This window comes from Strongylocentrotus purpuratus, unplaced genomic scaffold (assembly GCF_000002235.5).
Source record: "Strongylocentrotus purpuratus isolate Spur 01 unplaced genomic scaffold, Spur_5.0 spur5_scaffold_12, whole genome shotgun sequence".
In the NCBI taxonomy this organism is placed as follows: domain Eukaryota; kingdom Metazoa; phylum Echinodermata; class Echinoidea; order Camarodonta; family Strongylocentrotidae; genus Strongylocentrotus; species Strongylocentrotus purpuratus.
Genome location: NW_022145597.1, coordinates 18,027,175 through 18,045,375, shown reverse-complemented (window position 1 = coordinate 18,045,375; position 18,201 = coordinate 18,027,175). Strand labels below are relative to the sequence as shown.

General features: G+C 37.3%; 1 protein-coding gene across 3 annotated transcripts in view; it reads left to right on the top strand.

Moving 5' to 3' along the window:
• The window catches only part of LOC105441198 (hyalin-like), a 28,881-nt gene extending 18,791 nt beyond the window's left edge, over nt 1–10,090 (top strand). For all 3 annotated transcript variants that reach the window (XM_030981982.1, XM_030981983.1, XM_030981980.1), the window contains 4 exons: nt 460–664; nt 2,884–3,027; nt 5,763–5,893; nt 9,839–10,090. In XM_030981982.1, the coding sequence (XP_030837842.1) occupies nt 460–664; nt 2,884–3,027; nt 5,763–5,893; nt 9,839–10,027 (669 nt within the window). In that variant the 3' untranslated portion in view covers nt 10,028–10,090. The remainder of the gene's footprint in view (nt 1–459; nt 665–2,883; nt 3,028–5,762; nt 5,894–9,838) is intronic.
• The last annotated feature ends 8,111 nt before the right edge of the window (nt 10,091–18,201 follow it).

Genomic DNA, 18,201 nt, shown 5'->3' with positions numbered 1-18,201 from the left:
GTACCGATCTCTCTCTTTCTCTCTTTCTCATCCATTCTCCTGCTTTAAGGCTTGTTCAGATCGACATGAGGACGTAAAGTATAATACACTTGACTTTTCTGTATCTCTGTAAAACAGCTTTCATTTACAGGTAAAATGAATGCAATGGGTTTTCGCAGTGTTTACTTTGCCATATCTGAACAAGCCTTTGCGCTAATCACTAAAATTCAAAGACAATGTTTTCAAAAAGGTAGATTCAACCCTTTATTATGCTGGATGCAGCTTCTATAGTGTTTCCAGCAATACACAAAATGAGGTTCAACATTTAGAAATAAAGGTCACTCCTCAGCCCTTTCTAAATATGATTTGACATTTTATTCTTTAGAATGTATGCATGATATAGTTAATGCCAAGATCTGCTAATGCAAAACCTTATCGAAGATTCTACAATCACACTTTCCTATTTGCGTGCTTATACAGATGATGCAAAACACTGATACGATTTATGGAGTTACGGTTATTGAAATTCAGAGAGGGAGTCTGATATTCGTAGCTGAAGCCATCACCGAACCGTCTACAACGATGGCCCAACTTCAACAAGATATAGATAGTGCTATTCAAGAGGGGTCGGCTACCGCAGGACCAACGACCATATCCTTTGCTCCCGACGACACTGTCATCGCGGGTAAGCATTTACAGCAGACTTTGTTAGCCTATAATAAAAGTCCAGATCAATGTGACCTTGAAATCTATTTCATCGAAAAAAAATTATTTGTTTTTTGTCCCTATTCATAACTGTTTTGCCACGGATGTCTTGCCCCCAGGGTTTTTAAAAAGTGCTGTCATATATCATTTTACCAAGTTTTGGCTGATATGCACCAAATGTGGGTTAGGACATATGCACATGTTACTTCAGACCTGCCAAGCAGTACTATTTAGTCGTATTTCGTACGATTTTTAGAAGCAAATACGACAGTACGATTTTCCTCGATAAAATACGATTTTTTTTATTTTTTTTAAATTTTATTTTGTGTATGTGTGTGCCATTTTCAATAGCAAAATCCCCATTCTGTCCTGTAAAGTATCCTACAAGCATCTCACATTGGCAATTTGGGGATGTTTATTGGTTCATAGAACACACCAGTCTTGACGAAATCATGCATATTCAACCAATGATCCATACAAAAATTTCTTGCTGTATGTAGGAACTGTAAGAGGCATTGATCCGCGTAACTGTCCGTGTTTATTTTTAAGAATACAACTTTTGTCAGTAAAATACAACTTTTGGGATTAAAGAATACAGTTTTTGAACTCCAGAGGTTGGCAGGTCTGTTACTTTTGTCTTCCAATCCTTTTAAAAGAAGTTTACTTTAAAGAGTTTTACTTACATACCTCATTGATCCAGGAATCCAAGAATAAGATGGCCATGATGATAACTACCAAAGATAAAGACAGTAGATTTTCATAAAAAGAGATAGCATCCCGAGTAAACTTTGTCTTTTTTGAATGATTTATTGACAAGGCTTATCTTAAACAAGATTTGCCAGAGAAACTAAGGTTGTTTTGTCATAAAAAATATAATATCATAAGTTTTGCTTGGAAATGGGTCCTTTCTTGACTCTGGGTTTACATTATTACCTTTTCTATTCCAAGGCTCAAAATCAATGGGAAGAAAACGATTGTTTTCGAAATGAAATAACAATGTGTGAGGGCTTTTGACCCACTTTCATTGCTCAAATTGGTACAAGAGAATTTTTGACAAGTTTTTCTCTTCTGCTCAGTCATCAGCAGAGTCATAAATAAGATATCCTTAGAAAGAATCTTAGCTAATCTTGGAAATGACATATAACTCAAGATCACACAGACTATAACTTTAAAAATGGGAATATACAACAGTTTATTATATTTTTGTATACACATTGTAAATGTCTGTACTATAATTGTTATTATTATTGGCAATAAGGGAGTAAGAAGAATGCTGCTTAATTGCGACAGTTGGCCCACCGTGTATACGACATTGTAACTAAACCTAAGCATAGCCCTAATATACCTAACCTAAAACCCAATTGAAACCCAAACCTATACTTTTGATGAAAGAAATTAAGCCTGTAGCAATTGTCGCCGGACAAAGTGTCGGATGACCTGCAAATAGAGGTGTCGTGGCCGAGTGGTAGAAACGTTTGACTGGAGATGCGAAGGTTGTGCGTTCGAACCCCGGCATGGCACTTGAATCTTTAAGTAGGCATTTTCTCAACTCCATCCATTAAAAAAAATATACATTGGTAGCCGGTAAGCGATAGGATGCTAAAGTCTTTGTAGTTGACTAGTTATCTCTAATAAGGCGCCTGAATATTCATTGAAAATTCCCCAAGGAGTGGAGAACGTAGAGGTGTTGTGGTCGAGTGGATACGTCGCCGGACTGTCGATCACAAGGTCCGCGGTTCGAGTCCCGCCGCCGCACTAATGTCCGTTGGCAAGACATTGATCTACATTTGCCACACTCCACCCAGGTGAAGTAAATGGGTACCTGGTAGGAATTTATTCCTTGAAATGCTAGAACGCCGTATGGCAGCCGTGCTAAAGCCAGGGTAATAATCGGGAGCGCCAGGAGGGTCAAATCTGACTGACATGAGCGCTATACAAGAACCCACTATTATTATAATTATTATTTAACGTATATATGTAGGCATCCGATGGCTTGGTTATGGATTCCTCTAAAAAGCAGTTATAGAAACCAAACGCTTAATAAGTCGACACCACTGTTATCTATTTGTCCTCATGTTTCATGCTATTTTACACCAATGTGGCGTAAAAAGCTATTTATTTATACATATTCTTTATTGTTGTGGGAAAATAAATGAATATGAACTTGAACGTCAATAATTTATTCCTGTACTTCTTTAGACATCAATGAATGTGCAAGTACGACTACCAATGACTGCTCGGAGAATGCCAATTGTACCAACATGGTTGGATCCTACACCTGCACCTGTCATTTTGGCTACACGGATAGATCACCTGCAGGGGTTGGCCCCGCGAGAGTATGCGGTAAGATTACCTACGCTCTAAAAACTCAAAAGTTAATTAATTCAACATTTCAAAGTGCCTGCCCCTCCCTCCCCCCTCCACCCCCTTCCTCCACTCTGGGATCTGGGACCGCATTTGTGTTCCCAAAATTTCCGGTGAAGGGGTGATTTTCATGCTCGAAATCTGGCCCATATTGACTTATACATACGGGGGGGGGGGGGGCAGTTGCCCCCAAAATAAAATTCAAATGTTTATTTCTATACCAGTGATTTAAAGATATTGCTGAAATTACATGATTTTCCTGGTTTTTTTCCATAAAAAAAATGTAAATTATACTCCTTTTTATGCGTTTTGTTGGAAAATTACAAATTCCCAGTCAAGCAAAATAAATGCTTATTTAGAAGCCTTCGTGTCAGGGCCTGCAGAATGGAGGGGCTCTGGGGCTTGCTCTGGGGCTTGAGCCCCCTCACTATTTTGAAAAAGTATGTTACAGAGAAAAAGAAAGAAAAAGAGAAAGAAAGAATGAGTGACCTGCCAGTGTCACAAATTACATGTAGGTATCAAAATATGATCATCTGACAGTAATTGAATGCTTAAAACCCCTGAGCCTTCGGAGGGCTTCGCCCTCTAGACTACACCATGGGTCCAAAGGCGGGGCGGGCCCGGGATGCTCGTCTGACCGCAATTAGATACCTAAAACCTCCGAGCTTCCGAGGGCTTTGCCCCCCTAGACCCCATCTAGGGCCCTAAGGAGGGCCCCTGGATGCTCATCTGACCGTAACTAAATGCTTAAAACCCCTGAGCTTCTGGGGGCTCCATCCCTTGACCCCCGCCAGGACAAAGCCCATGGACCCCAACCAAATTTACGCTACGCTCTGCCTAATCGTTAATACTCCACTTTGAAAAATGTTCCCCGCGGGGCCTGCATGTAACATGTAAGAGTGGTGGTGATGCAAATTTTTTCCTCCCCGCCCCCTCCCCCCCATCCAAAACTGCATCCTGCACGCCTGCTGAGTGGGAGGGGGGGGGGGGGGGGACGGGGCGGGATCGTAGTGGAAATATTTTTAGAATGGTAGATTAGCAATTTTAACATGCAGTACAAGAGCTAAATGAAGCCTATAAGAGAGTTTACAGATACAATCTGCGCATGGGCAGATAAAGGTCATTTGTACCAAAATGGTAAAACCCACAGAAATGAATACTGGATATGCGCTGATGAAAGTTATGTAACATTATTCATTTATGCACCAACGGTACATTCTATGATATGCAGGTGGAAGTATTCTTTTCAAAAAGTCAAACAAAACGTATTCATGAAGCACATCGATCGAGGACTTTGGCAGTTAATTCTAAGATGCTCAAAGTGGAACTTTTCCATGTGTAAAAGATCTGTGGATATTTGGGGTCATTTGTACCGTGTGCTATCTGTAGCTCCCTTACTGAAAGCCATTGTTTAACAATGTTTCCAGTTCTACAAATCTGAGATGCATGGCCCTACGTGTTATCAGTGTCTGCATGTGATGGTGTAATATATTGAAGCCCTAAAAAATGCGCTTAAAATTAAACATGAAGCGCCTAAAAAAGGTAAAAATCTTTGAGTGACCAGTTTTATCAGACTCATTTTTCCCAATAGACTGTAGTGTTCAAAAAAACGTTGGGAAAACGGTTTTTGAAATTTCTAATTCCAATCATAACTATCTTGATAATCAGACAGGCGATCGATCGGCTTGCTGTAGCCTTAGCATCACCTTATGATATGTGGGAACACTTTGATGACATATTCCGTAATCCGAATGAGGTTTCTGTGGGTAATGTACCCTTGTTAAAATCCTTCTAGTAAGAGTAGATGTCTCCCCCCCCCCCTCCCCCCAAAAGACCTATTCAAACTATTCACAACTTTAGCAGGAACAATGGTATTTTCACAAGACAAGAAAGTTGTTTTACTTTGACATTTAAAGCACATTTATTCATTTAACATACAAAATGGGATTTTCACTCCAGTTTTTGCAGAAAGGATAAAAATTGATGGATTAAGACCACTTATTAACATAAGTTTAAATTGATGTTGACAATATTTTTCAAAAGATTCAAATAAAACCATTTTTGTTCATTCCAAACGGTAGTTCCCCCCTCCCCTCCCCCCATCCTCCTCCTCCTAGTTTTATGTGCTCGGATTGGTTTTATGATACAAAGTATACTTTCTAGAGTATCTGAATGGTGACACAAGTTGAATATAATTGAATGTACAACATACCATTTATCACGATGTAGATGAAGATGAAGATATACAAATACAATGTACCGATGCGTTGAAGTCTAGAGAAAGACTGATGTCTGAGAGTTTACTCTCTCAAGGAAGTTTTCTCCTGGCTGTCTCAAATGTTCTCTCTGATAATGGTCCGAAGTATTCTGACGGGAGTCCAAAACGAACCCTCTTTTATAATGGGTGGGGATTGGTAAACCATAAGCCATTGAGCAAATAATTATTACCTAAAATATAGGCCATAAATTGTAGTAATTAAAGAGGAGTCTAGTATCTGGAAGGAGTGTATTGTGATCAGGGCTTCATAAGCTTACTTAGAAGTTTACTGTTTGCAAATATTTTTAACTTGTTTACTTCGTGTAGATGTATTGATAAATTATTGATAAGCTATTGATGAATATAGATTTTGGTCTATTGCTCACAAAGCACTTGTGCCCCTATTATATTACATTCAAAAGATAATATTTTCCAATACCGGTAATTTTATTCACAGAGGTGACTTCACTGGGCGGTTTCTTGGGTGTTGGTGGCATAATTGGGGTGGCTGTAGGAGCGTCTGTTCTCGTGGCTATACTGTTTTTGTGCTGTATAATTGCTGTGAGGAGAATCACCCACAACAATTTCGTAAGTAATCACAATTAATGAATTCTGCGCAGTTTGCTTCAGAAACAAAAAAATGTAACCAATATTATAATGTTTAGGGGGGTTTTAATAAGCCATAAAATTCTCGAGAAAGTCTCGTCCCCTTTATGTTTCATCTCCGTGCCCCCCAAAATGCCCGGGCAACAATTACACTGTTGTCAATTTCCTACACTACGGTAACTATAAACCGAACTTTAATCCTGCATGGACGGAGCACTATATTTCTTGGAGACTGGAGCATCCCCTGGGATGCGCATTTATAAAATGAGATTTGTAGCTTTTATCATTATGATTGTTGTTATTTATATTGTTATTATTAATATAACTTATGTTTTAGTATATCATTGCTATTCTTATTCCTTTTGTTGTTTTTGTTATTACTATTTCAACGACTAATATTTACTACTGCTGCTGCAGCTACTTCGATTACACATATTAGGGACTTTTAGATTGAGTGGACGAGAACGGCGTGAACGTCCACTGATCATGCTTGTCTATGACAAGCCATTTTAACATTTATTACTATTTCTTGATACCAAGAATTACCATTGCTTTACAACAGAAAATAATTTCTCGATATCAAGTATTGAATTCTTGATGTCAAGAAATACCATTGCTTTACAACAGACAATCATTTCTTGATATCAAGAAATAGGAATACTACATGTTAAAATGGCTTTCCATAGACTTGCATGATCAGTGGCCGTAATTCACGCCATTATCGTCCACTCAATATAAAAGTCCCTAATATTATTACTGTTGATAGTAGTAGTATAGTAGTAGGATCAGTGATAGTTGTAGTAGTAGCAGTAGTAGTAGTAGTAGTAGTAGTAGTAGTAGTAGTAGTAGTAGAAGTAGTAGTAGTAGTCAGGGGCGTCGCTAGACCTTTTTCAGTGGGGGGGTGTAGAGGCCAACGATTACCGACAAAACCAGCCACCAATTACCGACAAAATTAAATGTCCAATATCTACAAATTCAACCCTATAAACCTGGGGCCTATGGACTATCTATAGTACTTGCATATGCGCAAAATGGTCATTTTCCTCGACGACATAAATATTAGAATTATTTCTCCAATTTAGTCAGCATCATAGCTATATATTTTAATGCAGGCGCGGAGCTAGGATCTTATTTTAGGGAGGGGCGGTAGTGAGCAAGAGAATCACTTAAAAGCGCGCTCATTAGGGGGTGTGAGTGATGGGCCTCCCGCGCGAAGCGCGAAAGCTTAGACGTTTCCTTAAATTATTAGGAAAAGAAGACGATTAATTGTACCGTTTTCGACTGGTAATCGTTGGCTGAATGAAGTTTTCCCCTCCTCCCGCGCGAAGCGCGGAAGCTTTGACGTTTCATTAAATTATTATAAAAAAGAAGACGATTTGCTGTACCGTTCTCGACTGTTTATCCTTTTCTGAATTCAGTTTCTCCCCCACCCGCGCGAAGCGCGGAAGCTTTGACGTTTCATTAAATTATGAGAAAAAGCAGACGATTCGGTGTACTGTTTTCGACTCTTAATCCTTGTCTGAATTCAGTTTCTCCCCCACCCGCGCGAAGCGCGGAAGCTTTGACGTTTCATTAAATTATGAGAAAAAGCAGACGATTCGGTGTACTGTTTTCGACTCTTAATCCTTGTCTGAATTCAGTTTCTCCCCCACCCGCGCGAAGCGCGGAAGCTTTGACGTTTCATTAAATTATGAGAAAAAGCAGACGATTCGGTGTACTGTTCTCGACTCTTAATCCTTGTCTGAATTCAGTTTCTCCCCCACCCGCGCGAAGCGCGGAAGCTTTGACGTTTCATTAAATTATGAGAATTAAAAGCAGACAATTCGGTGTACTGTTCTCGACTCTTAATCCTTATCTGAATGAAGCTTCCCCCTCCCGCGCGAAGCGCGGAAGTTTTGACGTTTCCTCATATTATTAGAGAAAGAACACGATTCGTCGTACCGTTTTCGACTCTAAATAAGCCCTATTAGTTTTGTCTGAATTCAGTTTCCTCCCTCTCGCGCGAAGCGCGGAAGCTTTGACGTTTCCTTAAATTATTAGAGAAAGAAGACGATTCGTTGTACCGTTCTCGACTCGTCTAAATGAAGTTTTCCCCTTCCGCGCGAAGCGCGGAATTTTTGGCGTTTCATCACAATATAGAGAAAGGAAGACGATTCATCGTACCGTTTTCGACTCTTATTAAGCCCTATTCATCTGAATTCAGTTTCCCCATCTCGCGCAAAGCGCGAAAGCTTTGACGTTTCCTCAAATTATTAGAGAAAGAACACGATTCGTTGTACCGTTCTCGACTCGTCTAAATGAAGTTTTCCCCTTCCGCGCGAAGCGCGGAATTTTTGGCGTTTCATCACAATATAGAGAAAGGAAGACGATTCATCGTACCGTTTTCGACTCTTATTAAGCCCTATTCATCTGAATTCAGTTTCCCCATCTCGCGCAAAGCGCGAAAGCTTTGACGTTTCCTCAAATTATTAGAGAAAGAACACGATTCGTTGTACCGTTCTCGACTCGTCTAAATGAAGTTTTCCCCTTCCGCGCAAAGCGCGGAATTTTTGGCGTTTCATCACAATATAGAGAAAGGAAGACGATTCATCGTACCGTTTTCGACTCTTATTAAGCCCTATTCATCTGAATTCAGTTTCCCCATCTCGCGCAAAGCGCGAAAGCTTTGACGTTTCCTCAAATTATTAGAGAAAGAACACGATTCGTTGTACCGTTTTCGACTCTAAATAAGCCCTATTAATTTTGTCTGAATTCAGTTTCCCCCTCTCGCGCGAAGCGCGGAAGCTTTGACGTTTCCTTAAATTATTAGAGAAAGAAGACGATTCGTTGTACCGTTTTCGACTCGTCTAAATGAAGTTTCCCCTTCCGCGCGAAGCGCGGAATTTTTGGCGTTTCATCACAATATAAAGAAAGGAAGACGATTCGTCGTACCGTTGTTGACTCTTAAACCTTGTTTGAATTTAGTTTCCCCGAAAATTTTAGGCCTCTGATTTCTTTAGCTGATATTATAGGAAAGTGAAACTTCGAGAAAATACAAGTATTGTAGTCACTCTCGAAGTCTTCACAGCGGATAAGAAGTCACAGTTCGTAGGGAAAAAAACTTGTCGGCCGACCGACAATATACATCTCACCGACTTCAAACTTCTGCATTGATATAGTACACGAGGATCGAGCAAGAATACCGACACAGCTGACCCGACACAACAACATATTTACCTGTGTCTTTCTTGCTCCCTCGACGAGACGACTCCACCTAACAACCCCCTTTTCTCTTTTACTCCCACTCCTCCTCTCTCAGACTCTTACCTCCCCTCTCTCTCCTCTCTTTCATCCCCCGTTTCTTTTGTTTCCCTCTCACTCTTTTTTCTTCTTTTTTCCTTTTCTTCCTTTTCTTTCTTTTCCTTTCTTTCCTCTCCTCCCTCTTCTTCTTTTTTCTCTTTCTTTCTGCTCTTTTCTTTCCTTTCTTTCCTTTCTTTCTTTTCTTTTCCTTTTCTTTTTTTCTTTTCTTTCCCTTTCCCTCTCTTTTTTTCCCTCTCTTTTTTTCCCTCTCTTTTTTTCCCTCTCTTTTTTTCCCTCTCTTTTTTTCCCTCTCTTTTTTTCCCTCTCTTTTTTTCCCTCTCTTTTTTTCCCTCTCTTTTTTTCCCTCCCCCTTTTCTCTTTTTCCCGACGGCAGCGCAATTTTACCGACAATATCCTGACAGGTGGGGGGGGGGGGGGGGTGTCGCACCCCCCACACCCCCCCCCCCTTTGGCGACGCCCCTGGTAGTAGTAGTAGTAGTAGTAGTAGTGGTGGTAGTATTAGTAGTAATATTAGTAGCAGCAGTATAGTACAAGTAGTTGTAGAAGTAGATGTATAGTACAGTATTAATAATATCAACATCATGACCATAACAATGAGTTATTATTATTATTTCTCACAATTTGTAGGCACAGAGGAAAAGGGACCCCCAGACTAATGTGCATCTATCCTCCTTTAGAAGAGCGGGAGACCAGAGGGCACGACGTCAAGGTCCCGGGCGCCCGGGGGATGTCTTCCGGCATGATGACAATCTTTACCGTGGCTATGTGGGCGGGACTCGCGGGAGTACTCCCAAGTCGGAATTTATGGGATATTGAAGTGCATCAAAGATATGTTGTTCTGTATCTTGTAGTTCCATCTCATGATACTACATGTGTAGGCCTATACAATATATTCTCAACTAACTTAATAAAGATAATAATAATACACGACATTTATTAGGCGCTTGATACTGGTGTTTCTAAGCGCACCATTGTCTGATTAAAAATTACCAACTAAAACTTATAATAAACACACAAATTATAAATCTGTTCTTTATTCAATAAATCATGCATATATGATAATAAAAATAAGAATGAGATCAAACATAAGGTCAAAAATAAGGTCAAACATAAGACCAAACAAACAAGGAATAAGATGGTGTGCAGTGCACCTCCTTTGAACGACTCACAACTGCACCCGTGTAGAATATCATTCATGAATTTAAAAAGTGCGTTTTTAGCAAGGAGGTAAAAGCAACTTGTGACGGAACTAATCAATTAATGCAAAAAATAGGGCTCGTACGGAACCCAAGTCCAACTTCGGCTCTGTGCGCGCGATGTTATGTAATTGTTTTTTGAGGTTTATTTCCAGCTGTTCATAGATTACTTTTTTAGGTGATTGGTCCACTTTAAGGTTAAAAGCCCAAATCCAACTTGGGCTCTGTGCGCGATGTTACGTAATTATTTTTTTAGGTTAATTTCCAGCTGTTCATAGATTACTTTTTTGTGGTGATTGGTACACTTTAAGGTTATAAGCCTCAATCTTTTAGGTTTATTTCCAGCCGTTCATAGATTACTTTTTTGGGTGATTGCACTTGAAGGTTATAAGCCCAAGTCCGAGTTGGGCTCGGAGCGCGATGTTACGTAATTGTTTGTATGCCTCCGTTACGAAGTAGCCGGAGGCATTATGTTTTGATTGATGGGTTGATTGATGGATTCCTGCCAAACTTTGGTCATGTATGTATCTTGCAGTGCCGATGAACTGATTAGATTTTGGGGTCACGAGGTATAATAGGTTAAAGGTCACAGGGCTCATTATGTATGCAATAACAGCTTGTGATCGCGTTATTTCAAGAACCGATTGATGGATTCCTGCCAAACTTAGGTCTTAAAACTTATGTATGTATCTTGCAGAGCCAATGAACTGAGTAGATTCTTGGGTCATGAGGTCAAAGGTCATGGGCTCATTGTGTTTGCAAAAATAGCTTGTGAACGCATTCTCATTAGAACTGACAGATGGATTACTATTTAACTCAGGACATCTTGCAGAGCGAATGAACTGAGTAGATTTTAGGGTCATGAGGTCAAAGATCAAAGGGTCATATATGTATATGAGAAATTGCTTGTAATCACGACATTCTGAGAACCTTTTAATGGATTACAATTTAACTTGAATTTAAAAAATTACATCTGTTTTGGTTTGTAAAATTGCTTTATGACGGAGGCATCATTTTCGACTGCGCGCAGTCGAAGTTCCATCTAGTTTGAGGTTTATTTCCAGCTGTTCATAGATTACTGTTTTGGGTGATTGGTACATTTCAAGGTTATTATAAGCCTTAATTTTTTAGGTTTATTTCCAGCTGTTCATAGATTACTTTTTTGGGGTGATTGGTAAACTTTAAGGTTATAAGCCCAAATCCAACTTGGGCTCGATGCGCGCGATGTTACGTAATTGTGTTTTGAGGTTTATTTCCAGCTGTTCATAGATTACTTTTTTGGGGTGATTGTACACTTTAAGGTCATAAGCCCAAGTCCGCCTTGGGCTCTATGCGCGCAATGTTACGTAATTGTTTTTTGAGGTTTATTTCCAGCTGTTTATAGATTTTTAGGGGTAATTGGTACACTTTAAGGTTTAATATAAGCCTCAATTGGCGTAGCTACAGGGGAAAAAAGGTAAGCTTCCCTCCTAATGGGATGGTGTTTCAAAGTTTTAATTTTAGGAAATGTATGCTACTTTGTTATACTATTATACCCTGCTTAGCTTTGATCATATGTTAAAAAAAAAAAAAGGGGATAGCATATATTATTATTATATTACGAGTATTCATATTGATGGTTATTGGGTCTGCTATTTTTGTCTACAAAGATATATTTTTGAATTACTCCAGAATGTTCGTCTGACAATTGAAAGTATAATTTAGTTAGTTCTAGCAGAAGTTTACAAGTATGTGAAAAATTACATGAAAGGAATGAATGATTTCAATGCAAACGGTTCTTACCGTAATATACCTTATGTAAAAGGAAAACCCATTTAAAAAAAGAATTTGTAAACCGTTGATAAATCATTACGTAATTATAAATATTTGTAAAAATTTGCAAATTTCAGGTAAACACTGTGTGACATTTGTATCGGCTGCATAGCAAAAAGCGAGACATAGCCGCCGCTTTTCCGGTGACGGCGGCGGCGTCAACATCAATATAATTTCGAAAGTATAAGTTCTTATCCAATGAAACTTGGACCAAAGGTTTATCAAGTATTCCCAATCATGTGAGGAGAATTTCAGGTCACAGAGTCAAAGTCAAAGGTCATTTTCAGTCTGCAAAGTTAGACTTTGTTGTGGCATCAACCTTAAGATTTTGAATTTTTGGCATAATTTCAAAAGTATACAATCCCTATTGCATGAAACTTGAACATAAGGGTTATCAAGTATCACCAAATATGTGATTAGTCTTTTAGGAGTCAAGGTCCAGTGTCATTTCAGGTCTGCAAACCTCGACTTTTTTGTGGCATCAACATCAAGATTTTGAATTTTAGCATAATTTCAAAAGTGTTCAAATTCTATGTAACTTGTACCCAAGGGTTATCAAGTATCACAAATCATATGACACCAATGCCAGGTCTTAAAGTCAAGGTCAAAGGTCAGTTGACTTGAATGATGTTTTTCACAACTTAACATGAGAATTAATCAATCATTTTTTGTTATTTGTTCATATTTTATGGGAGTTATCAATCTTAGTCAATCTAAAAAAAAAAGGGATAGCATATATTATTATTATATTACGAGTATTCATATTGATGGTTATTGGGTCTGCTATTTTTGTCTACAAATACATATTTTAGTATCTTTAGTCTTTAGTCTTTTGATATTTACTGAAATGTAGACGTTTGTTTCATATTAATTCAATACATACGGGAAATATTTGAATCTAAATCTGAATTTGAACTCCTTGTACGAGTACGTCCGTGCATTTGCATTGGGGGTATGTGAAAAAACCTCCGGATTTGTTAAAGTTTTTTTTTTAGATAGTTTGAATATCATGTAAGATTTTCTTATAAATTATGTTTATGTACTTTAAGTTGAATATGCTGCTCAGTTATATATGCTGCAAAATGCAAATGAGTTTTAGTTCGAGTATGTTTATGTATAAGCAATTAAAGGGACACCGGTAGTTGGGTTCTGTTGCAGAGGGCGCTACACAAAATATATTTTTGTGAGATAATGAAAAACTGATTGTCAAATTTGAAAGAACATACAATTTAAATGACAAAATCATCTTTGTTTGATCAAAATCGGTTCAGAGACGGCTGAAATATCCATAAATATAGCGGTTTCTAATATTTGTGTACCACCACAAATATTCAAAATTTGAACCAGCCGTTGAAGAAAAAAAATAGCGCCTTCTACGTTGTATTTCAGACAATGCCGATGTTGGCTTTTTGTTGGCTGTTTCTTTTTGGTTATATTACGCACAACCAACTGGCCCATGTATTGTTATTATCATTTAATTAATTAATTAACAGTCACCATATATTTTGGAATGTGGAGCCGAATTGGTATGATGATACTGGCCAAATTTCACATATTTTGGGTCTAAAATTAAATTTAGGTCCTAAAAGGTCACTAGAAATGTCATAGATAGGAATAAGAGCAATAACCATGCACTTTGTAGGCATTTGCAGTCTGAAAACAGAACTCAACTATCCAAATATTGAAAACGTTCTATTTTATTCAATTATATGTTGTTCTTGTTTGTATTACATTTGGAGGGATAAAACAAAAATTACTAAAAATATATTTTAAAAAGGTATATGTGTGCGAGTGCGTGTCTCATATACACCCATAGGCTTTACATCGAGCAATACCTTAGCAATGAAAATATGCACTGATGTAGGTTATTCAAAAGTCATAAGGTATATACACCGAAATTATATTTTTTATTAATCTCAACACATTTATTCAGTAATATTCCCTAATGTGTTAAAGGTAAAGACCAGTTATGGTCATGCGATTGCATTGTGAAAGAAACGTTGTGGAATCGATCAGAAAAGGTCGATCATCTAACATCTAGCATCTGCAAGGTTCTGGAATCATCAAAATGATAAGAAATTTGGCCCATTCTTCGTAAAGTTACAAGCAATATACACAGAAAGATGTATATGGGACTACCCTATATCTCTCACAGACCATGAGAGAAACAAATTTACCAAATATATGAATTAGTAGGCGGTTTCCCGGCAAATTTTTTGTCATCATGTATTAGTCAAAACATATTCTTTCACATGATTGGTAATGAGAGCTTCCATTTCATTTTTTGAAATTGGGGCGTTTCCAATACTGGTCTTTACCTTTAATAAGTATAGAAAATTGTAGTAGTTTTATAATAATATATAGTATGCGGTTTAGGAAGTAATAGCAAGATTATGTTTGCGTGTTCATGATAAAAGTAAAGACACTTTTTTTAAGCTTCATTGTTTTTTTCTTGTCACCATCAAATAAAAGAATTAAGGAAATAAACATTTTGTCAAGTAGTCCAAAATTAATTCTTGCTGAAAGGAAGAAATTCAATACTAAAGGGACATATTTCTATTCGAATCAATGATGTAAACATGGTCTTGCTACTTCATGTAATGAATTATCCTTAATTTGTAAGTTGTAATTTGTAATTGGTTTTACTTCGGGAATAAATTTTGCTTCTATTATAATAAATAAATTTGTCTTACTTTAATCCTTTAAAACTATCACTTAAGCAAGCCATCGAATGACACATTAATCTAAAAGGCTTTTATTTCAAAATGCTTGCAGAAATATTTCAACCCAACATATATGACATTAAAAATTGACTTTACTAAAAGCGTATATATATATATATATATATATATATATATGGAAATGAGTGAACGACTTCATCAAATTAACGATTCAATGCATTAAATATCTCTTTTGCAAATAACGTAAATTATTTAAATTTTGCACAAGCTGCAGTTGATAATACAATCCACCAAAATGAAAGCGTTTATACGAAAGGGAAAAAGTAGACATTTGCATATGAACAGGGGGCATGCTTCTGGGGGGGGGGGGGGGCAAGGGGATACACCCCCCCAACACACACACACTTTTTCTAAGTATTCCAAAAGTGCCTTTTTCCCTCTTATCACAAATGCCCCCTTTTCAACTCTGTTAAAAAAATGCCACTATTCAAATCTGAAAAATGCTTATTTTACTTTGACAAGTGCTCCTTTTCAGGTGCGAGAAGGGCCTCTTTTAACCTCTGATAAGTGTTCCTTTAACATTGAAATGTGCCTTTTCTTGTCTAATAAGTACCCTTTTGAATAAGTGTCCATTTTGCTCCTGGACCCCACGCCATTTACGCTACGTGTTACCCGATTGTAAATACGATAGCACCCACCCCTTCCCCCCCCCCCCAACTTTGAAAAAAGTCTTGTGGGACCTGCACGCAAAAAGAGTGATGGTGATGCACCTTTTCTCCCCCCCCCCCCATTTTTCTGGTTTATTACACCACTGTATCACACACAACCAACCCCAGTTTAGTTTAGAAAACTTCATGAAGGATTATCATGTCAATGTTCAAGGATTCATGATTGGCAAATCATGGTCAAAATATAGCGTTTTTTTTTTTTATAAAATGCCCAGACAAGGAAATCTCGTTTTCTAAATAAAGTGTCCTCATAATATACATAATTTCTAATGTACTATAAGGGGGGGGGGGGAGTTTCCACTTCTCCCCCACCCTCTCTCTCTTGCTATCATTATTCTCAGATTTGTTCCATTTAGTAAGACTTTCAATTTCCAAGAAATTAGCCAACAACAGTATTGCATTTTTATGTCAAACATTTAATGTTCTCTGCCAATACAATCCAATCTTTACATAACAACTTGGCATACGATCATACATGCTAGAAGCAATCCAGCTGTACAATCCTTACATTTCAAATTCTTTTTCAAGCACACAAATCATAAACCTTTGCAATCTATACACAATGGTGGCCCAACGTTTGCTCTGGTGACATTTGCTCCAGCGACAATTTAACCAAGATCTATTTCATCAAATATATAGGATTAGGGGCAGGATGCAATTGGGGGGTTGTTGTTGTTGTTTTTTTTTTTGGGGGGGGGGGGAGGGGGGTGAGGGTGTTAAGTTAATGGTTAAGGGTTAAGGTTATGTATAGATTTGGTCCATGTCTGAAATTTAAAACAAAATAAGAAAAGAGAGAAGAAAAAAAATCGGAGAAGGGTATTGATGAAGCAATTGTCGCCAGAGCAGGTGTTATAAAACCATACACAACATCAAGCCTAGGCATGAAGATTAAAGAAAATAATACACAAATTATAAATATCTCTGCTAGTCGAGGCACAGCTTTGAAGTTCTGCTTGCATACACATTTATAAAGTATGAGTATATATCATAAAGGGTAGTCTAATTTGCAAGTACGATATATTGTCCATTCTACTGTACACTGAAATATGTGTTGGTTACAAAAATGCTGTATAATGTATAAGTGTATGATATGATTGTAAAAGCAGACTGTCTAAGTAATTTAAAATTGAATTTGAATTGCTGGCTAATCTAAAACTCAACACTGGTATATCATCCAATCAATACAATAGGCTGATAAACATGTCACAAGCATTTGACATTGTGAGAAACATTAGTAATATATCATAATCAAATATAATGCAATACAAGAAAGATACAATACAGACAACTCTTTAGTTTGAAGATCATGCTGCTAATTTCCCCTGTTATTGGAAAAAAGTAACAGCCAAGCATTTACTATTTTGTCATCTGTAAGAACAAAATTAAAAATGCATAGTATAGTACACATTGCAGTAGGTTGATGTGGATACATAGTTTTATACATGGTCTCAATACAATGCATGGAAACATATCATGGAAAGTGAATCAATTTCAAGGTGATTAGTGATCTAATATTTACGAGAGAATTCAGATGAAATTTCATACGACCAATTTTGGCCCAAATGTTGAAAGCGTAAATTTACATTAAACTGCATCAATTTAATCCTTATATTTAAGATTATGGCTAAGTGTTAATATCTTTACATTGCATTCTACGAATTTCTTTGGTCTCATTTTATTCTGTCATGCAATGGATGAAAATTTAAAATTCATTTTCATGGTGACATGATTTTTGGTTATTCTTTTTAGGTACAGAATGATGGTGACTTAAGAGGGTGATATGGAGCTATGGATATGGAGAATGAGTGGGATAAATCAACACAAATAAGCATTTAAAATTGACTTTTACGTTATTCTATTTTTCTGAATATAGAAAACTGACTAAATTAACACAAGTGACCCTACTTTGAATTAAAGATCCCAAGTATGTGTAGACAAGATATTCAAATTCCAAAAGAACTTTGGTCACAAAAATAGCGAAAAAAAGCCCTGGCTGCGTTAAAGGTAACACAAAGTTTTGGTATGGGGTCATGAATTTGATTCAATTGAACATATTGGAAGCATATGCGATCCTACAATATTCAGTGACCGTTGTCGCGGTCGAAATTGACTCTAAATTTATGAAATTGTAAATAATAAACACTTTGTCGAATAGCTCCCTCTCAAGGTCGAGATATTAATTAAGCTATAAAACAATGTTTATTGACTAAAATCGACCGATTAGATATTCCCATTCGGAAATTTTATACCACAACTATATATTCTGAGATTTTCATGGTTGCAGCTACCATTGTACGGCCGTAGGAGCTTTTTGAAATTTATGAAAATTTACCAGGAGCACCGGTAAATCTTTATATTCAATTTTTCTTGAAAGCAGAAGTGTTTTAGGGGTTAGAATTTCTAGTGCTTTTAATACATCCACAGGGGCATCCAAATATATCAAATTTGTAAAGATTCACTATCCACCCATTTTCAAAATTTCCCAACACTTTGTAATACCTTTAAGTAAAAGAGGAATTTGACCATCTGTCATAAACAACATTTTTTCTATAAAATCAGAATGAGCTAGCTCA